The sequence below is a fragment of the Rhinoderma darwinii genome, chromosome 4 (assembly GCF_050947455.1).
Source record: "Rhinoderma darwinii isolate aRhiDar2 chromosome 4, aRhiDar2.hap1, whole genome shotgun sequence".
NCBI classification, from domain to species: domain Eukaryota; kingdom Metazoa; phylum Chordata; class Amphibia; order Anura; family Rhinodermatidae; genus Rhinoderma; species Rhinoderma darwinii.
Window position 1 is genome coordinate 111,990,864 of NC_134690.1, and position 23,633 is coordinate 112,014,496.

At 43.4% G+C, this 23,633-nt stretch overlaps 1 protein-coding gene across 3 annotated transcripts in view; it reads right to left on the reverse strand.

Moving 5' to 3' along the window:
- Nucleotides 1–358: 358 nt before the first annotated feature.
- Nucleotides 359–23,633, reverse strand: part of PLS1 (plastin 1) — a 157,879-nt gene continuing 134,604 nt past the window's right edge. For all 3 annotated transcript variants that reach the window (XM_075863998.1, XM_075863997.1, XM_075863996.1), the window contains 4 exons: nucleotides 19,182–19,315; nucleotides 5,521–5,644; nucleotides 2,765–2,889; nucleotides 359–1,000 (listed from right to left, as the gene is read on the reverse strand). In XM_075863998.1, the coding sequence (XP_075720113.1) occupies nucleotides 865–1,000; nucleotides 2,765–2,889; nucleotides 5,521–5,644; nucleotides 19,182–19,315 (519 nt within the window). In that variant the 3' untranslated portion in view covers nucleotides 359–864. The remainder of the gene's footprint in view (nucleotides 1,001–2,764; nucleotides 2,890–5,520; nucleotides 5,645–19,181; nucleotides 19,316–23,633) is intronic.

Sequence of the window (23,633 nt, forward strand, 5' to 3'; positions counted from 1 at the left end):
ACCTGTTGCAGTGGTAAAAATTGAAAAATGAAGCTTAATGTTGTACATCTAAACCCTATTATGCTTCCATTCAAATGTGGATAATATTCTACACATCCGAAATTCATTTATTAAAGTTTTTCTAGATCATTCTCTATTTTTTGCCAATGAATGTTAAAGGGGTTTTACAGGAGTATATAGCAATTGCCTGTCCTTAGGATAGGCTATTAATGTGTTAGACCAACCCCCAAGAGCCCCACTAATCAGCAAAGCGAGGGAGCTGCAGCAGCCCATCATTGTTTGCCCAGGCTCAGCAATGTGTCCTTATGTGCTGCTGTGCCTGGTACTGCAGCTCAGCCCCATTCAAGTGCATGGGGCTGAGCTGCAGTACCAGTACCACAAACATGGACAAGCTGTGCTTGGGGGTCAGGCCTGGGGGTTAGACCTCTGACGATCACATATTGATGGCCTCTTAAGGGATAGGTAACCAAAGTGTTGTATACTCCTGAAAATTCCTTTAAAGCTTGTTTTCCTCTTTGTCCTAAAGTATGGATTGCAAAAAATTATTTGGTACAGGATTTGTCCACCAGGCCAGCCAAATGGATATATGTTTCACAAAAAAACAAGTTACAAGTTCTGCCAAGTCTATCTAAAATAGGAAACTGATATAATGACCAATCACACTACAATAAGCATGAATTATTTAACAATATTACAAATTTTTTCAGAAGAATAAAAATTGGATTTAATTTCCATCATTGTGTACATATTTTATCCCATTCATCATAGTTTATTACTGATGGGCAACACAGTTCTGTTCCCTGGAGGCACTCTACATACTTAAAATGGCAATAAAACAGTGTGGGGGGTGGGGATACATCTGCATTATTTTAACTTGTTGAGACCTCTTCCCATGAGACAAGCAAATACTGTCATCACCATCTTTGGTTTCACATCTACTAAGTCATCAGGCAGGGCGTATATTCGGGCTCCGATCTTTCTTGCGATGGAGATGGCATACCTTTAAACAAAAGAGTAAAAATCTTAGGACTGAAACCCATTTCTTAGTAGACCTATGTAAAGAGCAGATGTTACTATTTTCTTTAGTTACTATACATGTTATATTAGAATTTATGTTTCAGGAAATTAAACGAGTCTAAAGCTGACCACTTACATTACATACACATTACATGATTGTTGGTGGACCTCCCTGACAATCGTGAATTATTTTCACACTGGCGTCATACAAGAAGCACTATGAATATAATAGCTCTATTATAGTCTGTTTTGGATCCTAATGTATCCCACCGACTTATAGTGGGTCCATCAGGTTTCTATTTTTTTTAATGAATAAAATAATTTAGCATACTTTGCTATTCTGGCCTTCAAAAAGCAACAGAGTGAATAAAAGGTTAAGAACTTACAGGGGTTCTCCGTCATTTTTTATCAATGGGCTATCAATATCAGATTGGGGGAGGTCCGATTCCCAGTACCCCCACCAATCAGCTGACTGAAGGGTTTGTTCGTCGATGCGGCTTCGTCAGTGTTTACAGGCACATCGCCGTACACATTCGTAGCGGTCATTCCTGGGATTGAAGCTCAGTCCTATTCACTTGAATGGGCCCGGAACTGCAATCCCAGGCACAGCCACTACGAATGTGTATGGCGCTGTGCCTGTAAACTGGAAAAAGGCTACAGCAACGAATGCCGCAGCCCCATAAATCAGCTGATCAGCGGGGGTGTCATGAGTCGGACCCCCACCGATCTGATATTTATGACCTATACTAAGGATAGGTTATCAATATAAAATGCCCAGAGAATCCCTTTAAATAGGTTTTCTGACATACTTAATATGTTTTAACATGGCTAAAACGTAAAAATAATACAAATTGTAATATACTTACTTAAATTACTTAAAGTAATTATGTGCCGTATCTGGTCCTTTTTGTTTATCTGCCTTATGTGAGGACGTGACATCCATAAGCCATCACGTCACATGAACTTGCCAGTTAATCACCACCAAATTAAGTGCTATTAGCAGATGAGTAATTTACAGCTTAATATCTCCAGGTTCTAGTCATGTTAGAAACATGTCAGAAAATCCCTATAAGGGATAGTTCACACAACGTTTTTTGGCACTGATTTTGACGCGAAAACTGCTTCAGAATCAGCGCCAATAAACGCTCCAAATGGACCCACATTGATTTCAATGGGAGGCAGAGGGTCTTTTTTTCCTGAATGGATCTTGGCTGTTCACGGGAAACAAAAGCGGCATGCTCTTTCAGAGCGGTTTCCATCTCTGACCTCCTGTTAAAATCAATGGGAGGCAGAAAAAACATGTGATCGTTTTTTACGGCAGTTTTTGCCCACGGCTTTTGCATTAGATTCCATGGCTAAAAAAAAAAAGGAATTTTGAGGCAGATTTGTTTCTGCCCGACAAAAAATACAGTGTGATCTACCCCTAATGTGTACGGGGCAGCCCGACTGTCTAACATGCCCAACCTAGGTGTCTGGCAGAGGGTTGTCCTACTTTTCCTATAGAAGTAGGAAAAAAATGACAGGACTGATGGAAAAAAACTGATTTAGTCCAAATACTAGTGTTCAGTTTTCATTCTGCAGTACTTGATCCTATATGGGCAATTGCTCATATTACAGACACAGTTGACTTAATCATGATCACATCCTATACAGTTATAATGTAAATAATAGTGTTAGAAGTCATTGTACATCCTTAAGTATTACAACCAAGACAAGAAGGAGCAAATAAATCATTACGATCACTCACTTTGCATTTTTCATTTTGTCTTCATCTGAAAGATTCTCCCTTTTTACCATATCTGGATTGACAGCTTTGGGAGCAATGACATCAATTAAATCGAGCACAGGCAGGCTTGTGCTAATGGTCTTATCCTGAAAGGGAAAGGTTAACAAGGCATTAACTATTAACATGTTTTATAGACGTGTCAGGGCGGAAAGTGTCTTTAATGGGTTTGTGTAAGTGTTACGTTTCTGTTACTTACTTAACGGAGCAAAATGAGTGCTCAGGATTTTCCAGCCCTGCTCTTCAATTAATCAAATGATCAAACGAGTCCTTGTTATGTAACAGCATTAATACATTATGCAATGCAATGCAAAACACATCAGTGGAGACTACAGTGGAGTTATTCTGTATACAGGCATGCCAATGACATATGAGCAAAATAAGACCACAATCTAAAACTAGCTCCTATGCCCAAATGCAAGTTCTGTAACAATGTGCCACCTACCATCTGCTAATTACATTACTGTGGCAGAGGGGTCATTCACCCCCTACTGTAATGCCTCTGGTGAAGCTCCACCTTTAACACAGTCTATGTAGTCAGCAAGTTAAAATCTCACGTCTTTGTTATATATCTTGATTGTCTTTGTGTTTTCACATTTTTTAATTTTTGTTTTATTTGTGCTTTTATGTGTGGTGTAGAAAACAAAACTCTTGCGTGGCTAACTGGAAAAGGTCATCAAGCTGTTGTTGATGGATCTGTTCTTAATATGCCTTATTGCACAAAGTGACCTGTGCCCGGCCTCACCGCCATTTGGTTTAACTGCAAATCATTAACAAAGGATTGTAAACCCCTTAAAAGGGTTTTCCCATCTTGAACGGCAAAAAAAACAGCATATGCCATAAATGTCTGATAGATGCGCGTCTAACTTCTGCGACTCGGACCTATGTCTAGAAGGTAGCCCTTTAAACCCCATTCTACCTTGCTCGGCTCCCGCCGCTTCCTGGCCACTTCCTGATAGGTGGTCGGGTGTTACGAAAACAGCCAAGCTCGCTGAGCTACGCTGTTTTAGTAACTCACATAGAAGTGAATGGGAGTTATGGAAACAGCATACCACGGTAAACTACGCTGTTTCAGTAGATCCTAAGTTCCAGAAACAACATAGCTCACCATGCTATAGTGTTTTCGTAACTCCCATTCACTTCTATGGGAGTTACGGAGACAGCATAGCTTAGCCAGCTTGGCTATTTACGTAACTCCTGACCACCTAATCAGGAAGTGGCCGGGAAGTAGCGGGAGCCGAGCAAGGCAGAAAGGGGACCCTGTTCTAGACATAGGTGCTGGTCCCAGAGGTGGGACCCGCATCTATCGGCATAAATGTCCAAGATAAGAACACCCCTTCAAGTACCAAGCCTATTTTATTTTTGCCCCCAGCAATTCATCCATAGTGCTTTGGGTTTCGTTTTTACAAAATTCACCATGCGCTAAAGATCCAAAAATGGCATGTTAACTGTATTTTGCAGGTTAGTATGATTACGGCAGTACCAAATTCATATAGTTTTTTTTTATATTTTTATACTACTTTTAGAAAATAAAAACAATTTGTTAAAAAAAATTGTCTTGTGTCACCATATTCTGAGACCATAAGTTTTTTATTTTTTTGTTGTTGAAAGGGCTGTGTGAGGGCCTGTTTTTTGCAAGTCAAGCTACAGGTTTTATTTTTGCACCATTTTTGGGTACATAAGACTTTTTGGTCACTTTTTTCCCCCATTTTTCTGGGGGAGGTGAGGTGATGAAAAAACAGCAATTCTGGCTTTTTCTTTGCTTTATTTTTTACAATGTTCACTGGGTGGGATAAATATTATATTTAAAAACATTTTTTTTAATCCCCCTAGGGGACTTAAATATGCCAGCATTAGATTGCTGGTGCAATACACTGAAATACTTATGTATTGCAGTTTATGTTTTTTTTAATGGTCTCCCAATAACCCCTGCCTGGCCTAAAAGGATGGGAAACATAGCAGATCTGGGGGATTTTGTTAGACCTTGAGCTGCCATGACAATCAACACCCTGCAATCGCATTGCTGGGGGAGTCGAAGGGATGACAGAGGGGACCCACCCTCTCTCTAACCGCTTTAGGTGCTGCGGTCACTATTGACCACAACAGCTAAGTGGTTAAACGGCCGGAGTCAAATTTACATCTACCGGCCGTTAAAGCATGGTGTCAGGTGTAATATACAGCTGACACCAGCAGAGTACGAAGCGGGGTCAGTACGTGAGCTCTCGCCATACATAAAAAAATGCAGCGGCCGTTCAAGGCGTTTTTTTCCGTCTCCCATTGATTTCAATGGGGTGTTTGAGGCGAAAAATGCCTTAAGATAGGGTATGTCGCTTCTTTTTACCGCAAGCGTTTTTTTCCACTCGCGGGAAAAAACGCCTCCACCTCTTATTGAAAACAATGGGAGGCAATTTCAGCCGTTTTTTGCCGCAGTTTTTGCCACGGTTTCCGTAGCAAAAAAACTCTGTGTAAACAGGGCCTTATAGTCCATTTAGCAATTGTTCATGTGCATTCCTAATCTTTGTTCTATGAAAATAAAGTTGTATAATATGCATAGGAGATGGCCAAGGTAATAAAATCCAATACAGTACAAAAGTTAAAATTTCACACATGGTTTAATCTAAAAGTTTGCACAGTTGGAATCTTTTACATTTGATGGACTACCTATCGACTGTATTGTAAACTAAGGTTTCCTTTATTGAAGTCAACAAAACACTCATTACCTTGAAGCTTGTGATGAATGTGGTCTTGCCTGCATTGCTCAGAGTTTCATTTACCCACTTTATAATAGTTCTGTCATCAATCTTCGCACCCTCTCCAAGGTCTGATAGCACATTTAATGTATACCTAGTAATGGAGAGGTCTCAGAGTTAGTAAAATGACTCACTGCAACTGGTTATTCAAACAATCGTCTTCTCAATGTGGCAGTGTACCAAATAAAACTAATTCCGTTTAGCTTATCCACTGAGACTGTTTACATTTTTATCAAAGTTTACGGTTCTGATGGATCCATGATGAATTGTTAACGGATTTAAATGGAAACCTAGCGGATGCCTACAGATTTCATTGACTATAATGGGATCCATTAAATTTCTGTTTTTTATTCCTGGGCATAATAGGGTAGCAGATTATGCTAATGGAGAGGATGCTAACTGAGGCCAACTGATTGTGCCCGTGGTCACTGACCGCCGATACGTCCTAATTACCGGCAGCCGCGACCGCAGGACGCTCCCTTCATGCCGGCACTCCCTCCTAAGAGACGCCGGCACATGCGGCTGCAGCTCCCCTCTAAGTCCTGTAAGGTGCGCGCGCGCGTTCCCGGCCTTAAGGGGCTAGTACACGCACCAGTGAAAAGTTCCCTAGCCAATCCTTATACACCCTGGACTTTAAAAATGGCTCTGCCCTTCCTCTCCTTGCCTGAGCGGTGTTGTGTCTGCCCATGTTTGTTACTACAAATGGTTGCTTAGTTTTATCCTGTGTTCCCGTATCCTGTATCCCTTAATTGTGTTTGTTCCAGTGCGAAGCCAAGTGCCATTTCTGCCTAGTGTCATCTGTGCCAAGTGCCATCTGTGCCAAGTGTCATCTGTGCCATGTGTCATCTGTGCCATGTGTCATCTGTGCCATGTGTCTGCTACGCCACAGAGAAGGATGTTGCAGTAGTCTAGGTGGGAGATGATGAGGGCACGTACAAACATTTTTGCAGATTGAGCGTTGAGTAAAAAGAAGGTTCGAGAAATGTTTTTGAGGTGGAAGCAGCAGTAGGAGGTAAGATTTGGATGTGTGGTCTGTAGGATAGGATGGAATAAAAGGTTATCCCGAGACAGCGAACTTGTGCGCTATTAACTGTGATTGATAATTCTGGTAAGGGGGTGAATTCTGTTTTCTGCATGTTGAGTTTTAGGAAGTGGGAGAAAAAGAAGGAGGAGACAGCAAATCGGGAGAATTTCGCTTTTAACAGATGATTAGTGACTTTGGTTAGGGCCGTTTCAGTAAAATGGTGGGGTCGGAAGCCAGATTGTAGGTGGTCAAAAAGATAGTGGGATGAGAGGTGGGGGGACAGTTAAAGCGGGACATGCTGCTCAAGGACTTTTGAGGCAAGTGGATGCAGCAAAATGGGGTGACAGCTGGACAGAGATGATGGATCAAGGGACAGCTTCTTGAGGTTGGGTGGGATAGTTACATGTCTAAATGAAGAAGGGAAGATGCCATGTTCATGGAAAGTAAAAGGAAAGAACAATTCTGCATGCTACAATTGCTGGGTGATCCCCACACAGCTTGTAGTGTTCATCCAACTGCATCTACGAAGATATCTGGTAATTATATGCCCATACTGGTCCTTACAGTGCTTCTAACTAGAACTTCAAATGTAAATCTGGGTCAACCAATCTCAAATTTTTTCTACTTTAAATGATAGAGCTGAATAAAATAACATGCTATATACCATACATAATAGAAAATGCACAGATTTAAAACAAGGGAAGAATGGGTAGAAGTCCCTGAGATCAGTGGTCACAAGCTGTATATTAACAGAGAAGATATCAGGAAATTGAAGTACATATGAATATATGTATGTAAGAATGATTGTTGATGTAAACGTCCATTAACGATGAATTTATAATAATTGTCCACTTCATATACACTGTGCTGTGAAAAAGTATTTACCCCTAAATTTGCCTAATTTGGCAAATTTAAGTGTTTCAGATCATCCAACTTATTTTAATATAAGATAAAGACAACACAAGTAAACACAAAACGATTATTCCATTTAAAGGATAAAGATTTATTTGAAAACCTATATCACCCATGTGAAAAGTAATAGACACCCAAAACCTGGTTGTGCCACCCTTAGCAGTTACAACTGCAATCAAACATTTGCAAAACATCTTTTATATCGCTGTGGAGGAATTCTGGCCCACTCTTCTTTGCAGAATTGTTTTGATTCGGCAACATTGGTACGTTTTCGAGGATGAACTGCTAGTTTAACCCCTTTAGGACGCAGCCTGTTTTGGCCTTCAAATCTGACATATGTCAATTTATGTGGTAATAACTTGGGAATGATTTTACCTATCCAAGCGATTCTGAGATTGTTTTCTCGTGACATATTGTACTTAATGATAGTGGAAAAATGTGGTCAATAAATTCAATATTTATTTGTGGAAAAACACCAAAATTTAGAGAAAATTTGTAAAAATGTGAATTCTTCTAAATTTAAATGTATCTGCTTGTAAAACAGATAGTAATACCACACAAAATAGTCACTTGTTACCATTTCCCATATGTGTACTCCCATATGTGTATCGTTTTTTGAACAACCTTTTATTTTTCTAGGACGTTACAAGGCTTAGAACTTTAGCAGCAATTTCTCACATTTTCAAGAAAATTTCAAAAGGCTATTTTTACAGGTACCAGTTTAGTTCTGAAGTGGTTTTGAGGGCCTTATATATTAGAATCCCCCAATAAATCACTTCATTTTAAAAACTGCACCCCTCAAAGTATTCAAAACAGCATTCAGAAAGTTTCTTAACCCTTTAGGTGTTTCACAGGAAATAAAGCATAGAGGGGAAATTTACAAATTTTCTTTTTTTTTTCCGAAATACATATGTAATAAAACAAATTGTGTAACACACGAGGTTTTACCAGAGAAACACAACTCAATATTTATTGCTCAGGTCCTGCAGTTTTCAGGAATATCCCACATGTGGCCCTAGTGCCCTAATGGACCGAAACACTGACTTCAGAAGCAAAGGAGCACCTACAGGATTTTGGGGCCTGCTTATTTTTAGATTATATTTTAGGCACCATGTCAGGTTTGAAGAGGTCTTGGGGTACCAAAACAGTGGAAACTCCCCAAAAGTGACCCCATTTTGGAAACTAGACCCCTCAAGGAATTTATCTAGGGGTATAGTTAGCACTTTGACCCCACAGGTATTTTGTTATATTTATTGGAGTTAGTCTGTGAAAATGAAAATCTACTTTTTTTCTGAAAAAACATAGAAATTTGTAATATTTACAAGGAATAAAGAATAAAATGCACCCCAACATATGTAAAGCATCTTCTCCCGATTACGGAAATACCACATATGTGGTAATAAACTGAAGTTTGGACACACAGCAGGGCTCAGAAGGGAGGGAGCGCCATTTGGATTTTGGAGCTCTGTTTTTGCTGGATTGGTTTTAGTGCCATGTCGCGATTGCAACGCCCTGGAGGGAACAAAACAGTGAAAACATCCCAAAAGTGACCCCATTTGGGAAACTACACCCCTCAAGGAATTTTTCTAGGGGTATACTAAGCATTTATACCACGCAGGTTTTTTGCAGGTTTTTTGCAGAATTTAGTAGAATTAGGCCGTGAAAATGAATATAAACATTTTTGTCCAATAAAATCATTTTCCCAAGGGATAAAGGAGAAAAAAATCGCCCTAAATTTGGAACGCAATTTCTCCCGAGTATGACAATACCCCACATGAGGTAATAATAAACATTTTTAATAGAAATTAATTAACCTTTGCTGGACTGATCCTTTTTTTGCTTTTCCATATTAGTTTTTCACTCCACGCCTTCCAAACGCAATAACTTTTTTATTTTTCCATGAATTGAGCAGTGTGAGGGCTTATTTTTGGCAGGATGAGCTGTAGTTTTCATTGGTACCATTTTTTGATACATACAACTTTTTGATCACTTTTTATTACATTTTATTTAGAGCTTTGGTGACCAAAAAACTGTGATTTTGGCATTTTAAATTCTTTATTTCTTACGGCGTTCATAAAGCGCTATAAATGACAATTTTACTTTATTCTGCTGGTCGGTACGATTACGGCGATACCATATGTATATAGTTTTTTTATGTTTTGCAGCGTTTTCACAATACAATCACTGTTTTATAAAATTATTTCTTTTCTGTGTCAGCAAATTCTGAGAGCCATAACTTTTTTATTTTTCAGTCAAAAAAGCTGTGGGAGGTCTTGTTTTTTGCGGGACAGGTTTTCGTTTTTATTGCTACTATTTTCGGGTACATGCGACTTTTTGATCACTTTGTATTCCATATGTTGGGAGGGGTTGTGGCCAAAAAATGGTGATTCTGGTATTGTTTTTAGTTTGGTTTTTTTTGCGGCGTTCACTGTGCGGTAAAAATGATCGTTTTATAGATTGGGTCGTTACGAACGTGGTGATACCAAATATGTGTACTGTTTTTTAGCTTTTTCATTTTTTCCCTATAATAAGAGACTATTATAGGAAAAAAAAATCTTTTATTTGTACACTTTTGTAAAACATTTTACTTTTTTCTTTACTTTTTAGACTTTCTTTTTTTACCTGCAGCTCTGATCGCTGCTAGAATACATTGCACTACCTAGTAGTTTAATGTATTCCAACTGTCAGTGTGACATCACAGTCACTCTGACAGTTAGTCTATGAGGACCAGCCAGAGGCTGGTCCTCATAGGCTTGCATACATGGCAGACCCGGAGGCCGTTGTCTGGCCCCCGGGTGCCATCACAAGCATCAGCAGCCCCCACAATTGCATGGGGGCTGTTGATGTGCTACAAACCCCCTACATGCGGAGATCGCAATCGAGCTCCGCATTTAACAGGTTAATTGCCGAAATCAGCGGCAATGAGCAGCTGATCGGCAACAGTGGAGTGTCAGCTGTCAGGGACAGCTGACCTCCCAGTTCCCGATGCACACTGTCACAGACACTGTCGCCGACAGTGTGCATTGCGAACAGTAGTGACGTCCTGTCACTCTGACAGGAAGTCTATCAGGAGGCTGGTCCTGATAGGCTTCCATACATGGCAGACACGGAGGCCATTACTTGGCCTCCGGTCGCCATGCTAGCCATATGCAAACCTCACGATTGCATTGTGAGGTCTGCCGATGTGCTAGAAACCCCTAAAATGCGGTGATTGCAATCGATCACCGCAATTAAGGGGTTAATTGCCGAAATCAGCGGAAATAAGCCGCTGATCGGCATACAATGGAGTGTCAGCTGTCAGGGACAGTTGGCCTCCCGGTTGCCGCAGACAGTGTGCACCGGGAACTGCGCAGTAACTGTAAGTCCCCGTGCGCTAAGACACTGGCCACATGGACATACAGTTGCGTCGTGGTGCGCCTAGGGGTTAAGCTCTTGCCACAGCATCTCAATGGGATTCAAGTTAGGACTTTCTCTTAGCTACTACAAAGCCTTAATTTTATTTATTTTGAGCTATTCAGCAGTGAACTTGCGTGCTTCGGATCAATGTCCTACTGCTTTACCCAACTGGCCTTGAGCTTTAGGCCATGAACAGAAAGGCAGACGTTCTCCTTCAGGATTTTCTGATAGAGAGCAGAATTCATGGTTCCATCAAATATGACAAGTTATCCAGGTCCTGTAGAAGCAAAGTAACCCTAGACCATCCCTGTAGCGTCCATGGCCGCGGGCCGTCGGGTTTACTCTCCTCCCGATGCCCGCAGCCATGGATCTGTGAGCGCTGGCTCGCATCTCCTTCCTAGGAGATGCCAGCGCTCACTTCCGCTCCGGTCCGCTGAGTCCCGTAGGGTGCGTGCGCATGCTCGTGCCCATTCTTAAAGGGCCAGCGCGCGCACATGAAAACAATCATCATCAACTCATATGATTTACTGGAATATAAGAAGGGCCCTGCCCCTCTGATCCTTGCCTGAGCGTTGTTAGTGTATACCAAGTCTGTCTTGCAAATGGTCTTTTAGTGTTTTCCCATTCCAGTTGTTACCCGTGCCCTGTTACCCGTATCCTGTATCCCGTGCTGTGTTCTTGTTTCTGAAGCCTTTTAGTGTTGGAGTCGTGCCCTACTGCACCTGCTGTTGTTTGCCACGTCCAGTGTCGTCTGCCACGTCTAGTACTGTCCAGATCTGGCGCAACCTGCTACACTGACCTCATCCGTGCTGAAGCCACAACTACTGTCTGGACTATTTCATGTACCAGAGTGTTACAAACTGCTATTGTAAAGGATCTGCCAGGCACAGCTTCGGGGTTAACTTCCATAGGTAATAAGTCTTCACCTGAGTCTATCTCTCTGAGACTGACTCCAGCTTCCACCACTCAGGCTGGCAGGCTTAGGAGTGGGAGAGCCTATCGCAGCCTGGCCAGACTCAGCTAGCTCCCGCCCTCTGTCTATTTATACCTGCCTTTCCTGTTCCTCCTTGCTTGTGATTCTTTCCGTGTGGTTTCCTGGCCCAGCTACAGCTCCTAATTATTTGATCCTGCTCCATACTGACCCAGGCTTTCTGACTACTCTTCTGCTCTGCGTTTGGTACCTCGTGCTCTCCTGGTTTGACTTGGCTTGTTCACTACTCTGTTGCTCACGGTGTTGCCGTGGGCAACTGCCCCTTTCCCTTTGCTTTATATTCCCTTGTATGTTTGTCTCGTGCACTTACTGAGCGTAGGGACCGCCGCCTAGTTGTACCCCGTCGCCTAGGGCGGGTCGTTGCAAGTAGGGAGGGACAGAGTGGCGGGTAGATTAGGGCTCACTTGTCCGTTTCCCTACCCCTATCATTACATAATCGCAAGCCCATATACCTAGTCTACCCTGGTCCCTGACACTACTATGGACCCCCTTGAGACCCTGGCTCAGCAAATGCAGGGTCTCTCCCTACAGGTCCAGGCCCCGGCTCAGAAGGTCAACCAGCCTGATGCTACCTTGGTAGTTCCCCTCACCTCAACTCCTGAACCCCACCTCAAGTTGCCCGACCAGTTCTCAGGGGACCGGAGGGCTTTTCTCTCCTTTTGGGAGAGTTGCAGGCTTTACTTTTGCTTAAAGCCCCACTCCTCAGGTTCTGAGAGCCAGCGAGTGGGTATAATTATGTCCCGGCTCCAGGACGGGCCCCAAGAATGGGATTTCTCCTTGGCTCCTGACGCCCCTGAACTTTCCTCCGTTGATCTTTTCTTTTCTGCTCTCGGACTCATTTATGACGAGACTGACAAGACTGCCTTTGCCGAGAGTCAGCTGGTGACCTTACGTCAGGGTAAGAGACCTGTTGAGGAGTATTGTTCTGACTTTAGGAAGTGGTGTGTAGCTTCTCGGTGGAATGACCCTGCCTTAAGGTGCCAGTTTAGGTTGGGTCTGTCGAATGCCCTGAAAGACCTGCTAGTTAGCTATCCCTCTTCTGACTCCCTAGACCAGGTTATGGCTATAGCGGTACGACTTGACCGACGTCTCAGGGAACGACAACGTGAACGTTTATGTGTTTTCTCCTCCGACTCCCCCATGATGCCTTCCGAGGTTCCGTTGCTTCGTTCTTCCCTGGAAGACTCAGAGGTACCTATGCAACTCGGGGCCTTCGTGTCCCCCCAACAACGTAGAGATTTCCGCAGGAAGAATGGTCTCTGCTTCTACTGTGGGGATGACAAGCATCAAGTGAACAACTGTCCTAAGCGTAAGAATGCAGCCGGAGAACTTCCGCGCCTAAGTGATCATCCGGGAGGTCACTTGGGCGCACAGGTATTTCCCGTAAATATGAAACGTAATAAGATCTTGCTTCCCTTTCAGGTCTCTTTTGGTGGTAGGTCTGCTACCGGCAGTGCCTTCGTGAATTCAGGGTCCTCTGCTAATATCATGTCTGTGGAATTTGCTATGTCTCTTGCTATGCCTTTGATTGATTTGCCTAAACCTGTCCCGGTAGTGGGTATCGACTCCACTCCTCTTGCATTTGGAGCAGTGCTCTGTACTGTTGATGCAGGGATTATCGTCCGATTTGGTTTTAGGCCTTCCCTGGTTGCAGTTGCATAATCCCACGTTTGACTGGAATACTGGGGAGCTTACCAAATGGGGTAATGAATGTTTGACGTCATGTTTTTCTGTTAATTCTATTTCTCCCCCTGGGGAGGTGAACACGCTACCTGAGTTTGTTCGGGACTTCGCTGATGTTTTCTCTAAGGAGGCCTCCGAAGTGTTACCTCCTCATAGAGAATACGATTGCGCTATCGAATTGGTACCAGGAGCTAAGCTTCCTAAGGGTAGGATATTTCATCTTTCTTGTCCCGAACGTGAAGCCATGAGAGAGTATATCCAGGAATGCCTGGCCAAGGGTTACATTCGCCCCTCTACTTCTCCGGTAGGTGCTGGCTTCTTCTTCGTAGGGAAGAAGGATGGTGGTCTTAGGCCATGCATTGACTACCGTAACCTGAATAAGGTCACTGTAAGGAACCAGTATCCCCTTCCTTTGATTCCTGATCTCTTTAATCAGGTTCAGGGGGCCCAATGGTTCTCTAAGTTTGATCTACGGGGGGCGTATAACCTTATCCGCATCAAAGAGGGGGATGAGTGGAAGACTGCGTTTAACACGCCCGAAGGTCATTTCGAATACCTCGTCATGCCCTTTGGGTTGTGTAATGCGCCGGCGGTCTTCCAGAATTTCATAAATGAGATTTTGAGAGATTACCTGGGGATATTTCTTGTAGTGTACCTTGATGACATACTGGTGTTTTCCAAGGACTGGCCCTCCCACATTGAGCATGTCAGGAAGGTGTTCCAGGTCCTTCGGGAAAACAAACTGTTTGCAAAAACCGAAAAATGTGTGTTTGGGGTACAGGAGATACCATTTTTGGGTCAAATCCTCACTCCTCATGAATTCCGCATGGACCCCGCCAAGGTTCAGGCTGTGGCGGAATGGGTCCAACCTGCCTCCCTGAAGGCGTTACAGTGTTTTTTGGGGTTCGCTAATTATTACAGGAGATTCATTGCTAACTTCTCGGTCATCGCTAAGCCTCTTACGGACCTCACTCGCAAAGGTGCTGATCTCCTCCACTGGTCTCCAGAGGCTGTCCAGGCTTTTGAGGTCCTTAAGAAGTGCTTTATCTCGGCCCCGGTGCTGTTTCAGCCCAACCAAATGGAGCCATTTATCGTGGAAGTTGACGCATCCGAGGTGGGAGTGGGGGCTGTCCTGTCCCAGGGTACCAGGTCCCTCACCCATCTCCGCCCCTGTGCCTACTTCTCCAGGAAGTTTTCGCCCACTGAGAGTAACTATGATATTGGCAACCGCGAACTCTTAGCCATTAAATGGGCATTTGAAGAGTGGTGCCACTTCCTGGAGGGGGCTAGGCACCAGGTAACGGTCCTTACCGACCACAAGAATCTGGTTTTCCTAGAATCTGCCCGGAGGCTAAACCCGAGACAAGCTCGATGGGCGCTATTTTTTACCAGATTCAACTTTTTGGTTACCTATAGGGCTGGGTCTAAAAATATTAAGGCCGATGCACTGTCGCGTAGCTTCATGGCCAGCCCTCCTTCGGAGGAAGATCCTGCTTGTATTTTGCCTCTCGGTATAATCATTTCTTCTATTGATTCTGATTTAGTCTCTGAAATTGCAGCTGATCAAGGTTCAGCTCCCAGGAACCTTCCTGAGGACAAGCTGTTTGTTCCCCTGCAATACCGGCTAAGGGTACTTAGGGAAAATCATGACTCCGCACTATCTGGTCATCCAGGCATCCTGGGTACCAAACACCTCATTGCCAGAAACTATAGGTGGCCTGGGTTGCCTAAAGACGTTAAGGCCTACGTCGCCGCTTGTGAGGTTTGTGCTAGGTCCAAGACTCCCAGGTCCCGACCAGCGGGCTTACTACGTTCGTTGCCCATTCCCCAGAGACCTTGGACACATATCTCCATGGATTTTATCACCGATTTGCCTCCATCCCAAGGCAAGTCGGTGGTGTGGGTGGTAGTAGACCGCTTCAGTAAGATGTGCCACTTTGTGCCCCTCAAGAAACTACCCAACGCCAAGACGTTAGCTACCTTGTTTGTCAAACACATCCTGCGTCTCCATGGGGTCCCTGTCAATATTGTTTCGGACAGAGGGGTACAATTTGTTTCTTTGTTTTGGAGAGCCTTCTGTAAGAAGTTGGAGATTGATCTGTCCTTCTCCTCTGCCTTCCATCCTGAAACTAATGGCCAAACTGAGAGGACTAATCAGTCTCTAGAACAATATTTAAGGTGTTTTATCTCTGACTGTCAATATGATTGGGTCTCATTCATTCCCCTCGCCGAATTTTCCCTTAATAACCGGGTCAGTAACTCGTCAGGGGTCTCCCCCTTTTTCTGTAATTTTGGGTTTAATCCACGGTTCTCCTCCGTTTCACCTGGTAGTTCCAACAATCCCGAGGTAGAGGTCGTTCATCGGGAACTGTGCACAGTCTGGGCCCAGGTTCAGAAGAACCTAGAGGCGTCCCAGAGCGTACAAAAAACTCAGGCTGATAGAAGACGTTCTGCTAACCCCTTGTTTATGGTCGGGGATCTGGTGTGGTTATCGTCTAGGAACTTGCGTCTTAAGGTCCCGTCCAAGAAGTTTGCTCCCCGGTTTATTGGGCCGTATAAGGTCATTGAAGTCCTCAATCCTGTCTCCTTCCGGCTGGAGTTACCCCCATCTTTTCGTATACACGACGTGTTTCATGCCTCCCTCCTTAAACGCTGCTCCCCGTCCTTGGCTCCCTCGAGGAAACCTCCTGTTCCCGTTCTCACCCCTGAGGGGGTGGAATTCGAGGTGGCCAAGATTGTGGACAGCAAGATGGTCCAAGGCTCCCTCCAGTACCTGGTCCATTGGAGAGGATACGGGCCTGAGGAGAGGACTTGGGTACCCGCCGGGATGTTCACGCTGGGGTATTGGTCAGGAAGTTCCACCTTCGTTTCCCCAGTAAACCAGGTCCACTTAGAAAAGGTCCGGTGGCCCCTCATAAAAGGGGGGGTACTGTAAAGGATCTGCCAGGCACAGCTTCGGGGTTAACTTCCATAGGTAATCAGTCTTCACCTGAGTCTATCTCTCTGAGACTGACTCCAGCTTCCACCACTCAGGCTGGCAGGCTTAGGAGTGGGAGAGCCTATCGCAGCCTGGCCAGACTCAGCTAGCTCCCGCCCTCTGTCTATTTATACCTGCCATTCCTGTTCCTCCTTGCTTGTGATTCTTTCCGTGTGGTTTCCTGGCCCAGCTACAGCTACTAACTATTTGATCCTGCTCCATACTGACCCAGGCTTTCTGACTACTCTTCTGCTCTGCGTTTGGTACCTCGTGCTCTCTTGGTTTGACTTGGCTCGTTCACCACTCTGTTGCTCACGGTGTTGCCGTGGGCAACTGCCCCTTTTCCTTTGCTTTATATTCCCTTGTATGTTTGTCTCGTGCACTTACTGAGCGTAGGGACCGCCGCCCAGTTGTACCCCGTCGCCTAGGGCGGGTCGTTGCAAGTAGGCAGGGACAGAGTGGCGGGTAGATTAGGGCTCGCTTGTCCGTTTCCCTACCCTTATCATTACAGCTATAGACTTTTGTATAGACTGTGACCTGGTCAGCTGCCCCTCCACTACGGCGGAGCGGCATAGTGGGTCCACATACCCTGTGACTGTGATAATCACACTACCACTACCATGTTTGACAGATGGTATGATGTTCTTATGATGCAATGCGGTGTCAGCTTTATGCCAGATGTAATGAGACCCATGTTGTCCAAAAAATTCCACTTTTGACTCATCAGTCCACAATATTGTATCCCAAAAGTCTTGGGGGTCATCTAGATGTCTTTAGAAAATGTGAAATGAGCCTCTGTGTTCTTTTTGATCAGCAGTGGCTTGTGCCTTGCAACTCTCCCATGGGTTCATTTGAGTTCTTGTTTGACTTTGCGTATAAGTTGTTGATTCGCTCTTGGTGAAATTTTCGTAGGTCGGCCACTCATAGGAAGGTTCACAACTGTTACAAGTTTTCGCCATTTGTGGGTAATGGCTCTAACTGTGGTTCGCTGGAGTCCCAGAGCCTTAGCAATGACATTGTAACCCTTTCCAGACTGGTATATTTTAATGACTGTTTCACATCTGTATTTGAATCTCTTAAGAACGTGGCATCATGTGCTGCTTTTTGAGACCTTCGAGTCTGCATCACATTGCAGGACAGAGTCTATTTAAGTGATGTTAAGATTCAACAGGACTGGTAATAACCATGCCTGGGAGTGTTTTTTTTACCGCTATAATATGTTCAGCAAATAAAATTAGAATTTAAAGAAATATGACATATTGTTCCATCTACCTTTAACATGAAAATCACAAGAACATGTAATCTAATAAGAGTTTCCCAAACTGCATATGACAGATAGATAAGTAGATTTCAGTTGTAACTCTTCGTTGACACATATTTTCTTATTGCTTTTCACAGCTTACATAACATTTCCCCAGTCCACAATTCCCTTATGCCCTCTAGTGGTGTGTTCCGTTTGATTCATTATTTCTTTAGATTTTCACTATTATATAGTTTAATAACTCAGACTAGTATATAGTAAAATAAGAGCTTAGAGCCATTAAAATTCTCCACATACTTTTATATTTATTTTTGCTGTTGTGAGGGCTAGAAATTTTATATACAAAGAAAATAAATGTGGTCACCTGATAATACGTTTAATTGTTTTATTCATATAGTCCCTTTTCATGGCTATGTGGTCACCTGATAATAAGTTTAATTGTTTTATTCATATAGTCCCTTTTCATGGCTATGTGGTCACCTGATAATAAGTTTAATTGTTTTATTCATATAGTCCCTTTTCATGGCTATGTGGTCACCTGATAATAAGTTTAATTGTTTTATTCATATAGTCCCTTTTCATGGCTAAGATGATGATAGATAGATAGATAGATAGATAGATAGATAGATAGATAGATAGATAGATAGATAGATAGATAGATAGCATAAAGAAGCATATGCCCACAAGTATTAAAGGAAACCTTAGGTGAAAACCCATAGAAAGTCTCCTGAGTGTATGACCATTTCAAGTGTCGAGCTTGGCAGCGGATAAATATTTTCAGATTGCTGCCTTACAATAGGCCCAGTCTCCAGTGGTTAGATCTTGTGGCCCCACCATTAGACCACTTGTCACCAACATTGTTATGGAATAATTGGGGGAAAAAATTTGCTACAATGCTACAAAATACAGAACAATTCACATGAATGTGATTTTTAAAATCCCATTCACGTGTAGCGTATTTTTCTTCTGTGGACTTGAGGGCATGCTGCGGATTTACAAATCTGCAGCATTACTATTAATATCCTTAGCTTGGGTTACTGCATGAACTAGATTCCTTCAGATGGTTAGTGTGCCTTTTCTTAACATATGCAATAGCTGTGTTTTTTGACAATATTTATTTCAGATTGAGAATGTCAGAAAATCAGAAACAAAATGGCAGAAAGTCAGGAGTAAAGTCAGGAATAAAAATATTACTGCATACTGTATATTAATATATAAATATGTCAATAAAATACATTATTGTTAATTAAATTTTTTATGTTATAGTTAACTTGACAATGTTACGTATATTTTACATAAAAATTATATGAAATGTAAGGTCATATTGGTTCTGATAATTGTGTGCAAAAGTGTAGCTTCCATGCAGAAATTTGGCTTATATACTTACCGCCTCATTAGCTGCCATACTAGCGCCAGTGTGAGCGTGCGGTTTCCTTCATGTAGGTCATGACCACATATACCCACTAAAGAGAATCTTGCCTTATTCTTTCCCAATTCTACGGCGTAATTACAGTTCTCTATCTAGAAAAAACAGGTTTTCTGTTACTCACCATAAAATCCATTTCATTGGGGGATACAAAAGATGACCTTGGGTATAGCTGTTGCCACTAGGATGCGGTCACTAAGCAAAAAAGTGTGAAGTTCTCCTGCCAGCTATACCCCTCCTGCAGATGCTGAGCTAACCAGTTTGTACATAAGCAGTAGGAGAAACATATAGTTATATCTAAAAATGAGAACCGTGAACCATATGAGAACCAGAGACAAAAACTCACCATGGAGAAAACAGCCATAAAACCTAAAAGGAAAACATTGGGTCAGGGCTATGTCCCACAGATGAATGTGACGAGAAAGGGATCTTATGGTGAGTAACAAAAATCCAGTTTTCTCGTCCATGTCATTGGGGGACAAGATGACCTTGGGATATTCAAAAGCAGTCCCTAGGGGTGGAAAAAAAGACTAATCATGGTCAGTGCACCACCAACGGCACACCCTGTGACCGAGACAGGCATTGGAGGATGCAAAGGTATGCCTCCTATAGAACTTAAAGAATGTGTGGAGGGCAGACTATGTAGGTGCCTTACACACCTGTGGGGCCAAAGCCATATGCTGAACTGCCCAAGAGGCCCCAACCGCTCTAGTGGAATGGGCTGTCATCGGCCCTTCGACCAGTACACCTCACTAATTTCAGACCAAATCCAGCAGGCTGTGGTGGCCTTGGATGCCTCCAGACCCTGCCTAGGATCTACTGAAATGACAAAGAGGAAGTCTAAATGGTGGATAGAAGAAGTCTAAGCAATGTGTGGACTACATTCAAATTGTGGAACGAGCGTTAACTAGGGTGGGAAGGGCAGAAGGGTGAACAATGTCTTCATTAATATGAAAGGCTGAAAGTACCTTAGGAAGAAAGGTAACGACAGGACCACTGATCCATTTAAGGTGCGCAATAGCCGTGCAGCTTGGAAACTCCGCCCATTCAAGGAAAGTCTGCTCCCGTGCAGACTCCCTGACCTCTCCTCTTTGAGATCGGGCAGAGCATTCATGAAACACTCTGCCCGATCATAGAGAGAACTGTGCGGCTGTACAGTTACAGCCACCCAGTCCTCTCTATTCCGTCCCTGCATTCCTCTCTATGATCAGTGCATGGTGGAAATCAGTGTTCAGGCCTCCTGTTACAGACTGGACAACACTGGAGCCTGGATGGGTCAGTAACCCACTGGGCACAAAGAATGAAGGATTGACCCCCTACACTACCCTTGACCACCTAGGATTTTAAAATTAACCCCTTCCCGGCCCTAGACCAACAGAAATACTGGCATTAATGCCTTTTCTGCCATAGACCACCAGGGATTTTGACATTAACCCTTTCTGTGCCCTAGACCAACAGGGATTTTGACATTAACCCTTTCTCTGCCCTATACCACTAAACATTTTGACATTAACTCATTCACTGCCCCAGATCCCAGAGATTTCACTATAAACCCAATAAATACTATAGCTCATTATGGCTAATTATATGGCACAACAATATATATTTGCTTCTAGTTTTTCTAATCGCCCGGTTTGGAAGGAACTGTACCCAGGTCCTTAACTGCCTCACTCACTAGCTACAAAGGCTTAGAGGGAACATTGGGCAGGATGGAGAACCTTTTCCTTGTGCATCACCAGGAATGGGGATTTGCAGGAAAGGACTGCCAATTCAAGGACACGTTGAATGGAGGTGATTACCACCAAGAATACCCTCCGAGAATCGAGGCGGAGATAAATATTGGAGAAGACTGCAACGCATCTAGGTGGTGGGCACAGCATAGGCCACCCTTTAAAGATAGCTACGGACAGCGAACTTGGTTGCCAACAGGCGCTGGAAGAGAACGACAACAGACGACTCATGACCTTTAAGAAAGGTAAAAGTGTGGCGGAGAAAATTGCAACTGCTCAAACCAATGGGAAATAAAAAAACTCACATTCTATGGTAGTTTTGAGAGGAAGATGGATTTCTAGCCTTAAGCATGGTTTGGATTACTTTTTCAGAAAAACAACGCAACCTCAGTACAGTGGCTTCAACAACCATGTCACTAAACGAAGAGCTGATAATTTTAGGAGGAAGAGAGTTCCTTGTGAGAGCAAATATTCCTGGAGAGGGAAAAGCCAGGTGTCTCAGAAAAGCGACAAGATTGGCATACCAGGGCCAATCTGGTCATGAAAAATCACTTTAACGCCTTCTGCTTTGATTTTCTTTAAGATTCAAGGATGACTTTGGAAAGGAGGAAAGATATGAGGGATCTTGAACAGATGCCATGGAATGACTAGTGCATCATGCTCCCACCTGGAAAAAAATACTTTAGGATTAAGGGCCCACTCCACTGGGTCTATCCACTCTCGACTGAGGAAGTTGGCAATTTCAGTAGTCCAATCCCAGAATGTGGACTGCCAAGACATCCGGAACATGAGTCTCTGCCTACGTCAGAATGCTGGTTGCATCTGACAGAAAGGAGCGGCTCAGAGCGACCTTTGGTAGAGGAGCCACTGAAGGAGAGACCAGCATAATTTCAGAGGCAGAAGTATCCAGCGGTCCACAGAGTCCGTCAACTTGTCCCACCAATCCAGAATGGCATGTTGAAGGGTTGAATATAAAACTTTAGCAAAATAAATTGCCTCGATGGAAGAGACCATCTGGCCCAAAAAAGACATGCCAGAAAAAGGGGAAGGTCCCCCGAAACGCTGCTTCAGCGTGCACCTGTTCATATTTCCCACCTTCAACGTCTCTATATGGACTAATACTATGAATAATGTAAGCCGCTATGACCATATACTGTTTGATATGTACAATTACAGTCTGTGTGCTTTGAAATATTTTGCATACATAAAGAAACAAAGAAGAAAAATTAAATCGTCGTCATGTCCAGCTATGTTGAGTTTATTAAAAAGACATGCCGAGAAAGATACAACTTCAGGAGGGGTAGAGAGAGGGCTTGGGGCAGTCCATGATACAACTGAAGCGGGACAAGTTGTCAAGAGTAATCTGTAGATTTTTTACATTGGTTTACCTAGGAGGTGCCCTGATCATGATGTCATCCAAGTATGGAACAGTCACAACACTCGAAGAACAAAGGAGAGGCATTACGGAGGAGTGCACCTTCGAGAAGACCGTGGGGCCATTGACAATCTGAACTGGAGAGCCAGGAATTGGTAATGGCAAGATTGGATCGCAAATTGAAGGCACGCAATTCCTTCAATTTGGGATGCAAAGATGGAGATGTGCAGATATGAGTCCTTTATGTCAACTGAGGATAGGAACTCCCCCTGCTCCATTGATGCGATCACTGAATGCAGAGAATCCAGATTGCGGTCACGATGATCCTGAAAGGAGGAATCATCAGCCAGAGTGGAGTTTTGGGCCAGGCAAAAGACCAGGAGGTCTATTGCTGGGGAAAATGACAATTTGTTCAACAAATCTTCTGGGAATGGATACATGATGTTCAGGCATTTGGCTTTGCAAACTGCCTATCAGGAAATTTCCACTTCTTAGAGAGAACATTTTTAAAGAGGCTCTGTCACCAGACTATAAATGCCCTATCCTTCCTCCTACATAATCTGATCAGCACTGTAATGTAGAGAACGATCATTTTTGAGCAAGTCATGAGCAATTTTAGATTTATGCTAATTAGTTTCTTAATAGACAATTGGGTGTGTTTTTACTTTTTACCAACTGGGCGTTGTGATGAGAAGTGTATGACACTGACCAATCAGTATCATACACTTCTCATTGTTCCAGCCCAGCGTGATTGTGCAGTGAAAGAAGCTGGGCCGGAACAATGAGAAGTGTATGATGCTGATTGGTCACTGATTGGTCAGCATCATACATTTCTCTGTTCAACGCCCAGTTGGTAAAAAGTAAAAACCTGCCCAGTTGTCTATTAAGAAACGAATTTGCATAAATCTAAAATTGCTCATAACTTGCTTAAAAATGATTGTTTTTCAACATAAAAACCAATGTTGTTATCTACATTACAGCGCCAATCAGATTATGTAGGAGATAATTTATAATCTGGTGACAGAGCCTCTTTAAAATCAGTGCGAATTAAATCATTTTGGAGAGCGCAGCGGGCGCCTAAAAGAAAATCCGTCTTAGGTGGATGAAGATTCAAGATCCTGGAATTTAAGGTATCTCACACAGCCGCAATGAGACTATCGACCAAGGAGAAAAGTTTTGACGTCTGCTCTACGTCCAGATCAAAATTGGAGTCAGAGGACTCGCCTTTAGAATGGTCCTCATCCCTGGAGGAGACATTGGAGCATACTCCAGGGGATGGGGGGAGGTAGATAAAGCTGGAGGGATGAT